General features: G+C 36.8%; 2 protein-coding genes across 4 annotated transcripts; one reads left to right on the plus strand and one right to left on the minus strand.

Moving 5' to 3' along the window:
* Window positions 1–1,058: 1,058 nt before the first annotated feature.
* On the minus strand, window positions 1,059–4,350 carry fgf20b (fibroblast growth factor 20b; the record flags this gene model as incomplete). Its single annotated transcript, XM_084429737.1, has 4 exons — window positions 1,059–1,742; window positions 1,943–2,046; window positions 2,486–2,755; window positions 4,248–4,350. 4 exons carry the CDS (start codon window positions 4,348–4,350, stop codon window positions 1,497–1,499), a joined length of 723 nt encoding a protein of 240 aa, XP_084285863.1. The 3' UTR covers window positions 1,059–1,496.
* micu3b (mitochondrial calcium uptake family, member 3b) lies at window positions 4,312–20,683 on the plus strand. Of its 3 annotated transcripts, XM_084430901.1 has the most exons (15): window positions 4,312–4,606; window positions 5,939–6,083; window positions 7,469–7,500; window positions 7,595–7,673; window positions 11,024–11,071; window positions 11,178–11,260; window positions 11,342–11,416; window positions 12,412–12,453; window positions 13,701–13,796; window positions 14,893–14,984; window positions 15,961–16,132; window positions 17,848–17,956; window positions 18,027–18,187; window positions 18,998–19,066; window positions 19,464–20,683. In XM_084430901.1, exons 1-14 carry the CDS (start codon window positions 4,349–4,351, stop codon window positions 19,064–19,066), a joined length of 1,461 nt encoding a protein of 486 aa, XP_084287027.1. In that variant the 5' UTR covers window positions 4,312–4,348; the 3' UTR covers window positions 19,464–20,683. The 3 variants fall into 3 exon arrangements, with proteins under 3 accessions (XP_084287027.1, XP_084287028.1, XP_084287029.1); XM_084430902.1 differs by lacking the exon at window positions 13,701–13,796; XM_084430903.1 differs by lacking the exons at window positions 12,412–12,453; window positions 13,701–13,796.

Consider the following 20,683-nt stretch of genomic DNA (forward strand, 5'->3'; position numbering starts at 1 on the left):
AGGTACCATCTGTCAAAGAAAACACAAAACCTCGTGTAGTTCATATGTAGGATGAATTCAAATAGCATTTGATAAGTGTTTTTCTATTTTTTACCAATTATCTCATTCTTACAGACCGCACAGCAGACACATTTTCTCTTTATAGCTTTGCCTCGTGTGTTTATAGGCATCATGAATAGCATCAGCAGAGATTACTCTAACTTTGGGTTTGACCCAAAAGAAAAGGTCAGTTTTTATTTCACTCAGATTCAGTCATTGTGTAGCTGTTACTTGAGAAGGTCTCGCGAAAGAACTTTGATGCTGATGAGTGCAGGACAACCCTGGGTCTAGGCTAAACAGCAACTTAAAGGGATAGGTCAGCCAAAAATAAAAATCGTCATCATTTACTCGCCCTCATGTCGTTCCAAAGCTGTGTGATTTATTTTTTTATGCAGAACATAAAAGAAGGTATTTTGAAGAACTATATTGTGACCCCTGACTTCCATTGTATGGGCAAAAAACACAGACTTTCTTGAAAATATATATTTTTTATGTTCCACAGAAGAAAGACATTTATACCATTTTGGAACGACATTAATGTGAGTATGATGACAGATTTTTTTTTTTTTTTTTTTTTTTTGAGGGGTGGAGGACTATACCTTTAAGACAGCTTTGGTTTGTTTCCTTTTTTTGTACACAACACATTAATTCATAGTTTCAGAATCTATGATAACCATGACAGTTAGAAAGCATCTTTAATGTTTCCCAGAAAATAATCATTTCAGAATTGAGTTATATCAAACGACTAGCTTTTTTTTTTGTTGATAATACTTGATTTAATGGCCTGTAAAATGTACTGTGCAGCATGCCATCTAGGGAAATCGTGCTTGAAACAAATCTAATAAAATCACAGAGTCTCTTGGCGTTCTTCATACATTTATAATAGTAAATCACTTTCTCGCCCTCCGTAATAGCATAGCAGTGATAATAAGTAACTTTTACAGTTTCCGTCATATAAAAGAACAGCTTTGCCACTATTTCAAAGCACCTTCTACTGTTTGGTATAATATAAAAAAAATATATATATTTATATTTCCAAATAAATAAATACATACAATAAATATGTGAATCAAGAACTGTATAAATAACATCGTGTGAGATGGCATCTCCTGTCCCAGTTCTGTCATCTCTGAGCATCACGTAAGCATTGTTCCTTCAAGTCCTTCTTAACCCATATTGAATATTTCCAGAGCAAAGCAGCACCATGCTTAAAACCTCCAAAACCCTCAGATTTGGTTTTCATGGTTATGCTACTCGTCAGCAACAAAGACACCAAATGCAGCTTGACTTTCACACTTTGGGAGTCTTTCGAGACTGTTGTCTTCACCATCAGTACTGGCCAGTGCATTTCCAGAGCAGATCTCATGTTTGGATGCTGTGGCCAAACATTATCATCTCCTCCTCACGTAGAGAAGAAACTGGGCATCTCTATCACCCGATAACGGTGACAGATGATCTCAACTGTGTCCAAGCACCTCTTTGTACAGTTCTGGAACTTTTTCAGGGTCCACCGGTCTTGGAAGAAAGTGAGTGAACTTTTGATGCCTCCTTGATTTTGTCCCATCGCGTGGCGTGCCGTCCTTGTTGAGAGCCACGAAATACCGTGCTCCTCTCTCCCCGTGCTTGTAGAGATTAGAAGAGTATGTGTTGTACCAGTTCTCCTCAAACTGCTCACGGAAGACGCATTCTGCTGTGAGTTTCTCCTAAGAAACAAAAAACATGTTGGAGAACTTATTCATGCAGTTTCCTCAAAACTCATAACATGGAGAGAAAGAGAGGTGGTCAATATGATGAAACATATATGACATCTACTGGGCTTTAATAAGAACAACAATCGTGAAGGATCATTCTCGGTGGTAAGACAAGATCTGAAAAAGTCAAAACTGGGTAAAAGTCTGCTTACAGAGCCATAAAGTTCTCCCTTGTCGTTCATCCCGAGGTAGAGACCAGTGTCCACTCCACGGATGCTTATTAATCCAACTGCAAGGCTTATGAATTCCAAAATACCTGGAGAAGAATAAATCAATTGTTCAGGAGATGTTCTTTGAAGTCTAAACCCTCATCACATATTGTGAAAAAGTTGAACTGCAATGCATTATTCATCTCTATACTTCAAAGACTATTATATAGTTATTATAAAGTAAATATATAATGAATATAGATTACTGCATTAATAATAATACATTTCTTTTTGCTGTGAAGTGTTATTTACTAAAAAATATATATATTATTTTCTTTTTTATTACACTTTAGGTTCTTCATTTTCAAGATATGGAATGTTTGGGTTCTTTAACAGAGACCAGAACGTAGATATACACGTTCTATGTTCTATTTAAGTTCAATAAGAACTATAAAAAGTGTACAGTCACAGTGCTATTGAGTTCATACAGTGATTCAGTTTCTGTTTAAACAAATCTGACAAGCTGGAAACGAAGAGGGAAATTACCAAAACGACTGTGGTCCTTTCTCGTGCCCTGCACACTGCCATCCGGGAGTATTTCAAGGTGAAATCCAGTCCTGCAGTACAACTGTCTTCTCCGCAGGATCCCTTTCAAGTGCGTTAAATCTGCGGAGGTGCTCCGTGACAGTCTCTCTGCTGGAACTAAGTGATCATTCAACAGCCCGAGGTTTTCTCCTAGAGGTGGCAGAAAGAACTGTGATCCGACCTGTCCGAAACCCTCCAGGCTCTGTAAAAACGTCCCGATCTCTCCCATAGCTGCGGTTACAAACCTCCAATCCAGCAAGAGCGCTCAGGGAAACTTGATCTAGATGAATACGGTGAAGCAATCGTCCAAAGCTATTCGTTACGACGAATAATATCCATGCGAGCACGTCATTTGTAGTGGATCCATGCTGAGCGCATATGGAATATCACTTGACTCCAGTGGATTATACAGACATATCCAGTGGGGAAGAAACAGTAACTGCAAATAACTGACTTCAGACAAGTCCTTTAATTTCTGCTCTCATGCCTCGTCCACATGGTGGCCGGTGGTGCTTTCTGACATGAATAAATGTGCAGCAGGTATTGAGGCAGCAGGTATGTGTTGTTGTGGGAAGTGCTTTGCGCAGTGAGTGGCTGCTACGCGCGCGGGGCAGGTGCAGAGCTCGGGCTTCTGTGGGCGGGACATCGGGTTGGTCCAGCCTTGAGTTTTTGCGCACAATCACAGTTGTTTGCGTTTTCGTTTATGCCTGTGTTTGTGAGGGCCAGGTTTTGCATACATTGTGGGCACCGAATGTAGGCTATCTCACAAGCAGGAGTAAAGCAGCAGTTGTCACGATTATAATATAGGGTTTGTTTTAGGTTAAATATCATTAGCTCAGTATTAAAACAATATATGTCAACGTGTGTGTGTGTAGCTGTGAGGTGTAGGACATTTTACAAAAATGAGCTACGAGGCGAAATAATAATTAGGCTGTAAATAATCTATAGGCAACTTCTGTTCTGATATCACAAATAGGCTCATATGCGTGGAAAGTGAACAGCCACATTTGACCATTATGAAAGTACACTGTCTGTTAATCTTTTGTTAACCCACGTTTTACTATATAAGCTTCTATTTTATTTACTTTTTGAATTAAAATGTTTCCTATTTGTTTCCTATTTTTGATAAAAAAAGAATAAATTTGTGGGTGCAATGTAAAAAAAAAAAAAACTTATAAAGACTTTCTTAAATAGGTTTTACAAGATTCAAATCATTTTAAGTCAGTTTAATTGAAGTAGAAATGACTTAAACATCAAAATTGATTGTACTTAAAATTTAAGGCAGTTTAAGGCAAACATTTTTTTTGTGTGCATTGGGATAGTGTAGGCCTAATGATGGGAAAGGCCATAATTGTTTTCTTTTTTAAACAGGTTAATATGACTTGACATTAATTTGTATCTACAATTTAGTTTTTTAAAGTTAGATTCTACATTAATTAAATGTTTTGTATGGGAATTTGCCTATTATATCAAAGTTTGAGAAACACGGGCACAAAAAAACACTTAATTATAGAAACTGAAGATCAAATCTACAACTCTTACAGTATTTTAGCTAGAACTGGTTACCTGGTCAAATTTAAGATTGAAAAAGCGACGATGAAATGAAATAAATAACCACTTTTTTTCAAAACGCTATTTTAAAATATAACAGTTTGAGGTCTGAGGGCTTTAACTATGAATTCTAAACATGACCCGAATGGAAAGGACAAATGACTGCAAATACAGCTGCCTAATGTGTTTCTGCACGATGTGATGTAGGTCGCATCTCGCGATGAGTGCGCGCAGTCTCCTCTCCTCTCCTCTCCCCGCGCCGGTGACACAGTCATGATGGCCGCCGTACGTCGGGTTCTGGCTCTTCGAAACAAGTTCACCAGCTTAACAAACGGGTTAAACCTTTATTTTAACAGCCGACAATCGTTGAGGGAAAGAACAGCTCTGAGACACGTAGGGACAGGGGTGTGTATCACCCTCGGTGGATTCGCTGTTGTTTACTACCAGCACATTTCGAGTCCGGATCGGGGACACGCAGCGAGTCTGCGCGCATTGATTTCTCCGCTCCCAGCAGTGGCTGCAAAAGAGCAGGTAGACTATATCTACATTTTAGTTTGCTGCTGTTTTTGCAGTGTTTACGTTTGTGGTGTTTACATGGTATATTTCTATAGCATCTCGGTTTTCATTATTCCTAAACATTTAAAATCGGTGGATTTCATGTGTCATCAAAACAGTCGCTCTCCACCAGAGAGGTGCTGAATTCAGTGTCTCAGTTCATTAGTCAGGTGATGATGCACTATGATTCTATGAAACTACTTATAACAGAAATGTTGGAACTTTATAGATAGCCTACGATTGGACATATTGGACATTTTTACGTATGTGTTTTGCATGCTTAGTAGGCTACTGACTTAGGCTCCGAAAGGATAATTTTACTAGGCATGCAAATTCAATCAACAACCTTTTCTCCTGTCAAAATCTTTTTTGCATTTGTCCTTCAGCCAGATTTGTTGTACAGTGAATTAGATCAGTGTTTCCTAAACAATATGTTTCTTAGACTCATGTTGTGCTTGATGTGATTTATTTTTATTTTAATTACTATAATTAAAGTCACTTTTAGACAGAAAAACAACCAATGAAAAACAGACTATATTCAGCTACAAGTGTCATCCACACAATGCATGACTTGCACACGTTAAATAAAAATTAGAAAAAGGAAACAAGTTCAAAGTCCTTTGTAATATACATATTTGCACAGGACTTTTCCCATATTTTTTGCACACATTACACACATATTTTTTTTCTTTCCTTAAAAAAGAGCTATACATACAGTATATGAGATTAATCACAATTAGTTAAATTAATTTATTATTTTTGTCTATTTTATATGTTTAACAAAGCAAAAGGTTTTGTATGAGTATGAGTACAGTCATACTCTTGGTATGACTTTTGTTGAAAAGCATTTATCAGACTGTTATCAGATTGATCATTAAACCATTCAGGATTGAATCAGTCTTGTGTGAATCTGTCTGCAATGTTCCCTTTTGTACCCTTATCTGCTTTGGTTGGACATAACCTTGACTTGTGGATTGAGACACAGGAATCCAGGGTTAAGGTAACTGGACACGGCAGCTTGGCAGCCGGGTGGACGTTTGATGGGGGTAATAAGTAGCAGGGCACACATTCCCAGGGTGTTTGCACAGTGCCCAGTTGGCCTGGCCGCCGGCCACCGTAGAGTGAGAAGAACACCGTCCTAGTGAGCTTAGCCCGTGATATATCTGCTTGTGGATGTTTGTGTCCATGTTTCTTGTACTGGAACGGTAGTGATATTAAAAACAGGGAGGAAAGGAAAAAGATGGGTAGCACCTTCTTCAATGTCACGCTTGTCTTATCTTGTATTTATGTGTATTTGTTTGATTATAGGCCAGTGCATCTGCTGAAGATGAAGAGGTGTTTATGTCAGCCCATGAGCACAGGTTCAGGCTCTTCAGCTCAATGGAGTATGACGGACAGCTTTACATGACACCCCTCGACTTCATTGAGTCTGTCACTATGAGCGAACCAAAGAGTGAGTTACACAAACAGTTCATCTTCTTTAGCAGAATATATGAACTCAACATATGATTGTGTAACTGCAGACTAAGGACGTCCTCCTATTGACTTAATCTTAGTTTAAAGGATGAATTCACCCAAAAGTAAACATTCTCATATCATTTGCTCACCAAACCTGTCCTCAATGGAGCATTCAAGCTTCAAAAGAATGCAAAGCATCATAAAAGAAAAGTAGCGATGGCTATGAACCACAAATTTGTGAATGAATCATTTACAGTTTCATTAAAAAATCAGACTCAAAAGCAAATGTGAGTAGAAATTTCTTCTTTTATTTCACCTCTTGTGGATTTTTTCTTACAGCATGAGTTGAGCATGAGAAAATAACGACAGAATTTTGGGTGAACTATCCATTTTATTACAGATCTTTGCCTTAGTAAGGTATAACCTTTCTTAAAAGCAAGCAAGTAACGATGCAGGCATAAAATCAACACATGTAACCGTAACACCTGCATGAAGATAGTCATCTCTCTCCGCCAGCATCACATTTACGACCTATTTCTGTAACCGAAATCTGAAAGCAGCTAGACGGACAACTTTTAAACGTGCGTGTCAGATACAGTGGATCTCTGCTAAACCGAAGACATTAAGTTTTCGTCTCAAATAAACGGGAAAGGCGCTGAGATCGGTCCAGATGGTAGAGTTGATATGCTCTATAGCTGTATTTTCACGACCCAGCTATACTTGTATGGGGGTTGAGTTTCAACCAGTCATGTTTGCTGCTATCTGAAACTTGGACTTCCCGGAATGTGCAGACGGGTATAAAATGTGAACTCTAATATGGCAGGCAAACATTGCGTCACCGTCTTTAATGGCATGCATGACGGAACGAATAGTGGTATTTATGGCTTTATGCTGTGGCTGTAAAAATTTCAGTGCATTATATAAACAGAAGCTACAGTTCATATTTAAACCATACAGTTATTTGGATTTTTTACCAACACTCCTTTAAAAGGAATTTTAATTTTAATGTCTATATGCATTAAATTGTATTGAAAACAAAATAGAGTATAAAATGTTATCCCTTTTATTTAATAAAGAATAAGTCATGCATTGTAGGCATATGTGGTATAGTCAAACTGCTGAGAAAGGTGAAATAGATTCAACCAGTCAAAACATTTCAGAGTGTCTGCTTCACTGTAACAGTATCTTTTCAACCTGAACGTCGCAGGCCTACTCTACAAAAAGACAGCAACAGATTTTCGGTATTTTGTCAGTGTTTGAACTTATATTTTTAATAAGTGTAACGCTTTTGACCCATTTTTTTTTTTTGTCAGCTTTTATTTAGAAATAGTTTTGACAATACCACTTATTCTTATAAATCTCTCTTTTTTTTTTTTTTAGAAAAAAGGTTTTGGAGAGCCCTCACAAAACAGGTTTGATAATGTTTTTCTTTTGTTTGATGAATATTTATCTACTTTTGAGTTTAGAAAATCTGAATGATCATCAGTATATGTGCTTTTTTGAAAGGATCTAGACAAGATTCTGTCAGATACGCCACCAGTTTGGAAAGGATCGTCCCGTCTGTTCCGAAACCAGCGTGAAAGAGGTGAGACCTGATAATCATGTTATGTATATCAATTTGTATTGTATAATGCAGTGTTGTTTGCTTTGTCATTTGATCATTGTTTACTATAGTAAATCCCTCCAGGCAACTTGATTTTGAGAGGATCTGCTTTCAAAGTGCCTAGCATTCTAAATACTGAGCTAATGAATGATTATGAAAGATGTGCATAAAGCCGAAACATCACAGATATTGTGATTATAGGTACAATTAGGATACAGTTGTTAGAGTGTGCAGATGCTTAGACCACCCACATGCATGGTGTTATGAAACAATCCGGATCCTGAAACTTGTTCTCATGCGGAAGGAGAGTGCACAGGCTGTAAATGGTCTTATCTCTCAATCAGTCTGACATTACTGTGACTTTGCTCTGGGATAATCACAGATAGGAAGGTGACAAATAACACCCAGTGCATAACATGTGGTATGTTGTTTTGAATCGAAAATAATCATGCACTCACCTTAATCCATAAATTATCCAGCTTCATATTGCCCTGAGGTCTTACTTTTTAGACGTGATTTAAGAAAAAGCAATGTTTGCTTGTAGCACTTGACGTATTAACAATAATTTATACTATTGCAAGAATTCTAAAAAATATTTATTCATCAAGGATGCATTAAATTGAGCAAAACTGACAGGAAATACATTTATAATGTTACAAAACATTTCTATTTTAAATGAATGCTGTTCTTTTGAACTTTCTATTGTTTAAAATAAATTTTTAAGAAATTTTTCTCGAGCTGCAAATCAGCATATTAGAATGATCTCTGAAGGATCATGTGACACTGAAGACAAGAGTAATGATGCTGAAAATTCAGCTTTGCATCAGGAATAAATAACATTTTAAAATATTTTCACACTATAATACGGGTTTAAAAAAAGAAGAAGAATATTCATTTAATTTATGAGACAAATATCTTTTAATGTGTGGGGCTTTCCCAGATGCTAACAATACTTTCCTTGTAGTGTTCTTTCTTACACTTAAAACACTAAAACACTCCACACAGTGCATGATATTCCATTGCTTTCCTTGAGTGCCAGTGCCTGGGTTTGGGCTTTTAATCCGGCTGTTAAATGTTAAAGCTGCACTTAGGTAAAAAAAAGAAAAAAATAGAAGATAGGCTTGATCTGTGAACAAAGCCTTACTTCAGAAAATGAAAAGAGCTGTTTGAACTTTGCAATGTTGAGACTTGTCCTAGTGGCAGCCCTGTATCACTCTGGACAGTATGAATTCTAAGAATGGCGTTGGATTACATCTCCATCACTGACACTCTATATCAATTGTTTCTGTGGAATTCTTTGTGTTCTGACAACTGTTTGAGCTCTTGGGCTGGATTTCTTTCTGCACGACTGAAGGTGTGTGGCTCTAATGAAACCTGCCTGAGATCCTAAAAGACTAAATGCACAAGCAGTCGCGGATGTCTTGACTCAGCTTTGTATGGTGTAGATATACATAGAACTAGAGCTGCAAGATTCTGGATAAATTGTGAATCACGATTTTTTTGTTTTTTAAAACAGAGGTCACGATTCTCCCACGATTCTGAACAGACAACTAAACAAAATAACATGTAATTTACTAGAGGTTCTGATCAAATGTTTAATCCTGCTGTCTGTTTAAAATGTTATTAATTATAATTAATCTGAATGTATAATTTAAAAAAATCGGGTTGAATGAATGATTCAATGACTCATTACTGGAAGAATCAGCGTTTTTTGACCGAATCTCTGGAATGAATGATTGAATGACAAATACATTTTTTAACAGTCACCTGTCGCCACCTACTGGCGTTATTTGAAGCGCTATGTTACTTTCAAAAAGTGATTTCCTCTGTTTTGATCGCTTCCGTTGACATCAGTGTTTATATCCGAACAATATACTTTTATCCCAGTACTTCTGTGATAATATTAATATTTGAAACAGAAATACCTATAGGCCTACATGTCTTCCGCTTTCTCTAGATCAGCGGCAGTGCCGACGCAGATCTGAATCGTTCTGAATAGGTTTATTTGACATGCGGATCATTGTCATTTAGGAATAAGATTGCATCCAGGGTGTTTGAACCGAGATCTTGATCTTTTAACGATTAATGTGTTAATGCGTAGTTCTGGCTTTAATTGCTCAATGGCATTGACTTACGAGTCTAGGGTCATGATTAAATGCATTTGTTAATCATATTATTTTATAATTAAAGTTCAAAAATCTATTTTTAAAATATAAATAATACGAAAAAAGGTCAAATGTATCTATAAAAATAAATTATATAATTTAGTTTTAAAATAATTGTATAATACGGAATGAAAGAAAGAATACCATTAATATATTATATTATTTAATTTTTTATGTAAACAATTATAATAATAAATTCACAGCCCCATGTGTAGCCTACTACGTTTAAAAAAAAGGTTGGGGAAGGCTTTTTTAAATTTATCTTATGGTCACTAAGGGGTCATTTAATTGAATATATAATTGAATATAATTTTAATATATATTTAAATATGTTTTTTAAAATGTAATATTCCTGTGATGCAAAGCTGAATTTTCAGCATCATTACTCCAGTCCTCAGAGTCACATGATCCTTCAGAAATCATTCTAATATCCCGATTTGCTGCTCATTATAAATAAATGATAAACTTTTTATACAATTAATTATATTAAATCAACACATTAAATTCCCAGGCTTAGTGTTGAATCAATCAACCAAATACATCAAGGATCAGGGTGGCCTGTGAAAATGTATCTTCTCTATTTATGTTTTACACACACCTTTCTTTATCCTTTTCCTTAAACATTCCAAAGTCCTTTTCCCACAGCACTCAAAGAAGCCCTTCTGAACTATCTGTGTCCAAGTCACTATCATCTCCTTAAACAAAAGCTTGGGAATGCTTTCAGTGGCAGGAACAATTCTCCTTAAGTCTCTCCTAGACAGAGACCTGACAGTTGCTCTTCCTTTCTTCTCCTCTCACACAACAAAGGACTAACAGACCTCAAAAAGGAAAACAAACCCACATCAGGCATCTGCAATCAGTTACAGATCACTTGAGAATGTTTTACACCTAGGAAAATAAACAGAGGGGAACTCAGGAGCCTGTGGCCTGGTCTAATTTTGTTTGGGTTTGTGTCCAGCCTTGTTACTTTACGTTTTAACGTCTCTGTTTGTGTAAAGAGAACACCAAACAAGAGTAAAGAACAGGATCCTCTTAGATCTTATCAATGTAAAAGAAGAAAGGACGTCTAGTTTAAAATGACATTTGATAGTAAAATATATTTTGAAGGCAGGTTCTGGGATGTTGGAACACAAGCTTACAAAGAAATGTTTATGTACTGTTTTTCAGGTGTCATCGCTTACACAGAGTATCTGTTTCTGCTTTGCATTTTGACAAGTAAGTTTGTCTTCAGGTAATTCTCCACGCTTGTTTAGCACAAAAAGTATAGATGCACGAGGATGTATTGATGTCCCTCATATTATGTCTTTCTTTTGTCTTCTAGAGCCACATGCAGGTTTTAAAATAGCTTTCAACATGTTTGATGCAGATGGCAATGAAATGGTGGATAGGAGAGAATTCATGGTGGTATGGTTGTTTTTGTTGTTGTTTTTTATTAATTTGAACTTCAGCATGCGTAAAGATAAAGTTCTGCTTTTTTACATTTAGTTAGAGGACATATTCCGTAAGAAAAATGAAAAGAAAAAAGAGCGGGCAGGAGATCCTGACAGTTCATCTCAACTGGTAAGAAAGTCCTCCGTCGCATGAGCATATTCTGTTGGCACTTGGCACTTGCCATATCTTGAGTCAATGTGTTATTTTAAAGTGATTTAAGTAAATAGTTCACCCAAAAATAAAAATTTTGTACCAAACCCATAGTTCTTTCTTATCTGTGTAATACCAAAGGAGAAGTTTTGAAGAATGTTCACACTGCTCTCTTCCATACAATAAAGTGAATGGTGCTCCGTAAAAGCAGCCCATCCCCCGGATTCACAGGCAAGGCTTAAGCCTAGTTCCAGACTAAAATACATGTTTGAGCTGTTGTAACTGAAAGCAACTTGCACTGATATATCTCAAAGAGTCCTAATTGAACTAAAGTCTAATCCTGGCTTAATCTATACCCTGTTTGTGAAACCAGGCCGATGTGTATTATATGTCAAGATTCCTGATTGATTTGTTTGGGGAAGAGATCGAAATTGCTTGGCAGCCATTGCCGCCATTCACTTTTATTGCATTTGCTTTAATTTAATATTTAATAATTTATCATTAATAAAGAGTTTATTATAAAAAAGAATAATTATAAATGATCTGCTCTATCTATCAATAATTTGCTATACATTTCTCCTTTTGTGTTTTATGGAAGACATTTTAGATGAATTATTCCTGTAATATTTGAACACCTATGTTGGAATAGAATTCCATGAATAGCCATTGATTTGATTTTCTCTGAGATTTTATTGTTGCATGTTTTCAGTCGCATTTAAAATTGCTAGATGAATGATTCATGCATAATGTTCATTTAAACGAATGTACATGGATATTTTTCTGCATAGTACAAAACAACAATGAGTCTCTTATCTCTCATGCTGGGGAAATGGTGATTGTTACAGATTGTGTTTTGAAAACGCTTTGAGAGTTCATTGTCTTTCACAATCCCTAGTGAAATATGACAAAGCTGAATGGTGATATGATTTGATCTTATCCTGTTTTGCACGCTATCATAATCTTGGCTGTGTGAGAGTGTGGAACTGTATGGATATCAAGGATCTGCCAGCAGCAATGTATGTATACTGTATACTGAATAATCCTTATGAGCATGACTTCGACGTGTGTTCTTAGCATGGCGGTTAATGTGGTTGGTGCTTGATTGAACTTGTACAGTCATAGTCAACAACAACTGTGCATGTCCATCCTAACCGCTAATGTTTATGCAGCTACACCCTATATAGTACTCAATAAACCAGAAGGGTTACATCCACATTCAGTGGCTTCTTTCAGACAGTCAGGGAGCAATATTATTTTACATACTGAAATGTTTGGATAGGGCGTAACAAGAGTGACCCTCACGCATGGCTCACCTCCAGAGAAGAGGGACAATGGGGCTAATGGGGCTCAGTCAGACGCAGTCTGAAATGCAGCTCTATTGTCTAGGAGAGCAGAAAAATCATCCAGAGACTACGACAGATGATTTATGTTGCTTGTCTACTGTCAGGAGCTTTTTTTTTTTTTTGCCAAGGAATGGTCTCACAGAATCACTTTGAAAAGGCCCTCACCTGAAGAATGGCAGCCCTCCCTGGACCCCCATGTTTTATTTTTTACAGTTACTTGAAGAGTGGTATTTGGGTTTGGGTTACTTCTTGTGATGGCTTGACCATGAAGTTTTGTGCCACTAAAGAGTTACAGCTGAAATTGTTTCCACACCAAACAAGAGAGATGTGGAGTCAGAGTTTTAACCACAATAAACAATAGTACTGATTTAAAAAAAATACTGATCACAATCCACTGCAAGGACATAACTTCAGTAAATCATAACATTCAGTAAATCAAACATGACTGAAGAACCAATCATTGGTTGGAATAATTATGATTTTTTTATGCTTTTGAAAGAAGTCTCTTATGCTCACGAGGCTGCATTTATTTGATTTAAAATACAGTTTTATTTTGAATATTGTGAGGAATATTGTGAAAAATTATTACAATTTAACGGAACTGTTTTCTATTTTTATATATTAGAATTTTTCCATTGCTGAATTTTCAGCATCATAACTCCAGTCTTTAGTTTCACAGAGATTATTCTAATATGCTGATTTGCTGCTCAATTATTATCACTTATTATTGGAACTCAATTATTAATAATGGTTCTTATTACTATCACTGTTTTTTTTTTTTTTTTTTGCTGCTTAACATTTCCTTAACATTGCGTTGCATTACTTCAGATGGTTTTGCATGTGTATTAGTCTTTCACTGCATTGTCTGAATTTTTGCCGATTATTGTTAAGCCTTTAATATTTTCACCTCTAATATGCAGGTACTTAAAAAAGAGCAGCCTCAGTCTGAACCCAGAAGTTTCTGGGATGTTCTAAGGCATGGTGCGAGAATAGTTCTCTTTTCAGATCTGATGGAGGTACAAGTATCCTCGAGCTCACTTGCTTTCTCGTTCGAATCCCATAATTCCCTTGACCATTCCCTGTCCGCCATCCCATGTGAGGTTCTTCCCATTGTTTGTTTTGTTGTTGTTTTTTCATTTTGTTTGTTGTCATTTTGATTCATTAACGTCAGTACACTTCATGTCGTTACAGTTAAATATTAATATTTTTTTTAAGTTCTTAAGATTTATATAATTGTAACTGAGCCATACAAGAATACATAATGTTTGGCCTCATTCATGCATCTCATTAAAATGATTATTATTCCATGTTGGTGCTTAATAAATGGATTTGACGTTGTTTTTGAGTCATTTACCAAGCTCGGATATTGAGATGTAGATCTAGCATATTATGATAGTACAAGTTTCAAAACTACCATCAGATACAGTATGCCTCTTGTTTTTGTAAAGATACGTTGCAGCAAAAAAACATTGAGGTATATCTGGTATGCAGATTTCTGCATGAGCAACCTGTTGTTTGCGTGGCATGGGATGATGTCGGCTGCTTCATGATGTGTCAGTGTGACGGTTATAAAGCTTTTTCTCCACCATACAATATTTAAAAATGAATTGCATGCCATTTAGCAGCACAAGTCCTCCAGCTTTTATTATATTCATTGTAGCTTACCGCAGTGCACAAGTGTCTCACACCAGCCACCGAGCGAACGCACAGAGTAACGTTATAACATAACTTTCAACACACTCAAATATATTATTTTTAATATGATTGTTCTGACCAAGTAAAACAGCACTGTGTTACCCCACAATTGTAATTCGTCCAATAAAGTGATCTGTATGAGTAAAGGAGCGGCAGCGTGGCATATAAGCATAATAAAAACATACATGCATCAAATTTTATGTAAATGAATCATTTGCTTTTAATCAATCATTTAAATGCCACTTAAATGTACATTTTACATTTATTTGTGTTTGTGTTTGTGTCTGTTTTTTTATTTTTTATGTTGTTATATGTTTATGGCTGCACTTCCTCATCACACTATTTTAGTGTACACTTATTCAAACAAATTTAGTTTCTTACAGCTGAATAATGTGTTTTCATAATTTGCTTTCACAGCATGCAGCAGAAAATGTCACCGACACAACTCTGCTGGTTCATTTCTTTGGAAGAAAGGGCAAAAGTGAACTTACCTTTGATGACTTCTACAGGTGAGAGACAGATTTGATGACCATGATCTTGAAGGCTTCTAGTCTTAAGTGGAGATTTAACTCTATCATGATCCTAAATCAAAGGTATTGCGGAGGATTTTCTTTTTCCGGGTGGATCATCAAGACTATTGGTCCTCCTAGTTGTCAATCATTCTGGTGATATGTTTACGTAAGGCCGTTGTACGTGCTCGTCCCTAGGTAGTTTTCGCTTTCTGCGCATGCGCACTTTCGGGTGTATGTGTGTGGTGAGCTACGGTTTCAGCCATTCATTGAAGCTCGCCCGTTCTCACTGGGTTTTTTCAAAATGTCTGAGGGTCGCAAGAGAAAAAGTGTCTACGAATTGTATGACAAGAAGAGAAAGGCCTCTGAAGAAAGAAACAAGACCAGAGTGTTTTTGGGAGAATATTTCACACGCTGGCGTGCGCTAAAAGCACAGGCTGGGCTTCCCACTGATGCCTCAGTCGCGAAGTTTCTACTCGACAGGTAAAGTTTGGCATGCTATTTGGAGAAATCCATTTAAAATCACTGCTAGTAAAAGTTAATGTAAGCTATGATTAGCGATGCTAGCCCTGGCACAGGTCACAACTTGTAAACAGAGCGTGCACGAGGAGAACTAGGCTCGTGCATGCTCTCTCGTGCACACGTTTAATAGGCGTTCCCTCTCGGGAGCAGGTAGAGTGTTGCGCATGTGCATTTTTTTGCAAGTGGAGAGGGCGGTTCTTTTCTAAAATTCGGGAAAATCCTCCACAATACCTTTAAGTTTCTGTTATAAGTATGAAAAAATAAAAAGGCAAAGAACATGGGGCCATGTTATAATGCATGACCCTTGAAGGGAAATTAAAATGAATCACTAAGGATGCCGTATTCTTATCAAAGCATGCTGGGATGGTCCAGTCACTTTGTCTAGTGTCCTACTGAGCGAGTGATGGCATCTCCTCTTAACACTGTGTCTGTGTCACTCACGTTCTGTCGGCAGATTCATGGACAACCTGCAGACAGAAGTCCTTGAGATTGAGTTCCTGAGCTTTTCCAAGGGAATGACCACCATCAGTGAGGAAGACTTCGCTAGTATCCTGCTGCGCTACACCACAGTGGAGAACATTACAGGCTACCTTGAGAATGTGCGTCAAAGCATACCCGATGAAAAGGTAGTACTTGCTCTAGACACACACACACACACACACACAGCTGATGTTCCCTTTAAGTTATGAAAACTTTATTTCACTATTTTGAATGTTCAATTTTTGGCGGGGTTATGTGAATGTTAGGGAAAACAAGGGAATTTTCATTTTTATCATTTTATCAACATCATCTGAACTTTCAAGTAGTTAATGTTTAGGCGAACGTCCAATTAAATCGTTCCTTGAACATTTTATAAAGGCTGATAGGTCCTTTACATGCAGTCACATCATTTCCGCATGACACAAGCTGTTTGGCCTCTGCTGATCCTGCAGCCAATGAGATTGCTTGCTCAACATTCAAATAGTCTGGTTCAGTGTTTGCCGTAAGCTGGTCCTGCAGCACGCTGTTAGATTTACTCTGAAACCCTCCACCTCCCCCTGCTCCACCTGCCGAGATCTGCAATATGATTTATGTATTCATGCAGCAGCAGCATTTATTACATGCTCACAGCAAGCGTGTCTGTGTATCTGTTGGCAGTAGCAGGTCCATACCTGCTCTTCAGCAGCAGCAACAATAATCAACAGAAGCAGCGTAGCAGATCTAGGCCACCAAGACCATTCAATAACATGCAAAAACTATTCCGAGAGTTGTCAAATAACATTTTTGTGCTAATGTTTTGAGAAAGTTATTAAAAGCCCAGATAACTTTGAACGAGCATTCTATTAACGTTACTGCAAGAATGTTTGTTCACCTTGAACCTTGGTTGAACGTTAACCAAAGTTCTGAGAACGTTCCCTGTTAGCTTGGGAAGCACAGAAACACAATTGGAGGTATTCTAATATTTCTACTCCTTTATCGTGTTTTCGTGTATTATAAATGAGTCTATTCAAATCATTGCATTGCAAAACAAATACCACCACAGACATGGAGAGAGGAGGATATTTATAATCTGACCGATGTTAGTGCCTTTTTTTCTTTAGGATGTTTCCCTTTTTGCACATTGACCCTCACATTATAAGGTTAGAGTCTTTTCAGTTGCTCGAGGAGGCTGTTGGTGGATGGCCATTGATATACAAGTGGTTCTTATTCTTAAGTTAAGAGATATTGCAATACGGCTTAACTTGTAAAACCACCTAAGCGTCACATATTACTCATTAGATCATTTGTAAAACAGTTGTTGTTGGTTGCAAGAGCGGCTTCAGAAAAAGACGTGGGTCTAGTGCCTGGAAATGGATGAGTGGAAATCAAAAGGACCGCTGTTTGGGTAATCTGCAAGCGGTGAGATATTTTGGACACATCCCCTTTTGTTTTTATGTATGCAAGTATCAGGTTAATCTTCTTTAGAAGAGTCGACAAGCTACCCGACCTCTCCTTTAACAAAACAATCTAAAGGTGTTGACAGCTCCAGTTGTGTATATCGGGTGCGGGAGAAGGAGAGATGTGCGCTGGGATTGTTTGACTTTGCTATTTTCTGTCTTGGCTCTTGGGATCTGTTATCGCTCTCCAAGTTCCCACAAACACTTGAGGTGCCCTCGTTTTTGAGAAAGTGATGCAGTTTCGCCTTGTTTAGGGAGAGTTATTCTGAGACTATCTTTTGAAATTCATCATTTTATGTACTAGCTCGCTGCACAAGTGCTATCCTATTATAAAGACTCTGACTTATGCCCAAAGCTTTCTGTTTAAAGGAACATTGACAATTTCATCTGTAAGTCACTGATTTAACACTGATCTTTTCTTTTAGGGCATCACTTTTGAAGAGTTTAGGTCCTTCTTTCAGTTCCTCAACAACTTGGAGGATTTTGCCATTGCCATGCAAATGTACAACTATGCGAATCGCCCAATTGGACAAGGTAAACATGCTCATTTAATCCAGTTACTCCTCAAATCTGTGGCTAATGATGTTTGGCTTTCGGCTCACAGATGAGTTTGCCCGTGCGGTCTATGTGGCCACTGGCCTGAAGCTGTCAAGACACCTTGTGAACACTATTTTCAAGATCTTTGATGTGGACCACGATGACCATCTAAGCTACAAGGAGTTCATTGGGATAATGAAAGATCGGCTGCATCGTGGCTCTTCTTGGGTAAATATGCTGGGAAACTCTGTTTCCCGAAAAAATGTATGCCATTTTTTTTTTTTACTTTGTTTTATTATGCAAATCAGCTGTCAGTCACATTGCTTGTGACAGGATAGATATTTTAGCTTCAAATTCACATTAGTCATTAAACCTGTACTGTTGCTATTAGTTTCACTGTATTATACACTTCCATTCAAAAGTTTGGGGTCATTAAGATAACAATCTTTTTTAAATACTTTTATTTGGCAAGGATGCGTTAAATTAATCGAAAGTGACAGTAAATATGTTTGCATTGTTAAAAAAAAAAAAAAATCCATTTGAAATAAATGCCAATCTTTTGAACTTTCTATTGCTTTCTGAAATTTTTTTTTCAATGTTTCTGCAAGACTGGAGTAATGATGCTTGAAATTCAGCTTTGTCAACACATGAATAAATTACATTTTAAAATATATTAAAATGTAAAAAAGTTAAATTAAAAATTAAAAAAATGCAGCCTTGGTGACCATAAGATTGTTTTTTTTAAAACATTAAAAAAACATTAAAAAAAAAACATCTTGCTGACCCCAAACTTTTGTATATTCAAATCCAATATTGTTGCCTTGTATTTCAACCAAAGAAAAGTTGTTTTTCTTGTTGGTGCAATTTTGCTGACATCTAGTGGCCATGTATTGCCAATTCACTCATTGACCAGCACAATTAATTTCAATTACATTTTTTTTTTTTTAAGATAATGTTGATATGTGATATATGTTGATGACATAAAACCAATATGTTGATGAGAAATATTTTCTCTTCATGTTATCATTGCAAACTCAGGGATATAAGGGTGAAGAGAGATTCACATCCTTTAAAGCCTGTATGAAGAAGGAACTCACTGCTAAATAGGTAAGTTAATGTCAGAATAGAACATTTTTTTGTAGATAGTTAGATATTGCCCTGGAGAATTTAGAATTAATGATTCTGAACTACAGCGCTAGCACTGCTCAGCATTCAGCCAAAGCTCTTTTTCTAGCATCAGATTACTCTGTAAAATTAATGTCTTCTATCCAGAGATACAAGATACCAGCCTAACATAGTGTATTAAGACTTAACACAGTAATAGAATACAGCCCAACCCACACCATGAAACACCTAGAAACAGGAAACAATTCGACTTACTCTGGGTGTATGAATAGAGTAAATGCAGTTTGAGTGAAATAAACAGCTGTTACATTTCTTGTTCTATCACTTGTTGGATTCAGTTTGATATGCTGTTCTCCTGTTATGTCTTTGATTTGTGCAGGTGATAGTCCCGCTGTTCCTCTTCACCCTCACGTCTCAGTGAAGATATCTCAAATTGGATTAAAGTTCTCAGTGACTCAATGCAATTACCTACCTGACCTGTGTCAAACTCTGTAAGATACAAATACTGCCATAATTAGATTAACACATGCTACCTCTCTGTACTATAGTTACTGCTTTGTTACTTGGCAGGCACTTTATTAACTTTATAAAAGCCATTAACTAGAAGGGATGACACTTTAATGAAATAGCCATATAGCCATGATACTTTTTACTAATCAAAAAGTTATTTATTAAAGGTCTAATACATTTAAATGGGTCCAGGGCCCACATTTTGAGATAAATTATGTTAATGAATTGCAAAGTGTCTTTATTTATGATGATATATCACTTCATAAATGTAAAAATTGTCAATTTTTAAAGGGAACTATACGTTGTGGTGGAATATAGAGTTATTTATTCTATTTATTGATCTGTTTTGTGTAAAGAAAATGTCCTCTTGGGATTTTCCTACTGTATTGGAAATACATTGTTCTAATTGCTTCTCTAGGAGTTATAAGCCAGATAATCTTTCCTTACAATGAGCACATTGCTAACATAGTTTCTCTGAGCTTGTCCACTGCCCACCAGCCAGATCAGCTTACACAGTCTGACAGTGCTGAGTGCACAAAGCAATAATGAGACCTCAGTTATCTCACAATGTGCTACACATACAGATCCCTCTCTCCACCTCTTTTATGGGTTTCTTACACTGCCACTCCTTTAAGAAATATCTTGCGAAGACAAAACAACAAACAAGCAGAAACTGAATCCACTCGTCTTACTCCGGTGAATATTTCTCATGGTACGTTTATTTTTTAAAGTTAACGTTTGTGCAGATACATATTTTAAAGCCTTGCCCTACAAAAAAGCTGTTGGACATTTTTTTTATTTATTACCCAGGAAAAAAGATACAGGTCATTAAACACACATTGACCCGTGGGGCATGTCGTCACATGTGGGTTTTTTATAATAGAACCATTTTCTCTAATTGAAACATTATAATATAGTTTGTGACAACTGTGTGACAGGTAGCTCCGGTCTAACCCACTGTGCTTTTTACTGAATATAGACCATGTTTTAGATCTGTACATTGCATATTACGGTTTGTGTGTATAGCCTAATTTGTATGCATTAGTATTCAGATTGCTTAGAATGTTTGAATAAATTAAAACCACAATC

Source organism: Rutilus rutilus, assembly GCF_951802725.1.
Source record: "Rutilus rutilus genome assembly, chromosome: 14".
Classification (NCBI taxonomy): domain Eukaryota; kingdom Metazoa; phylum Chordata; class Actinopteri; order Cypriniformes; family Leuciscidae; genus Rutilus; species Rutilus rutilus.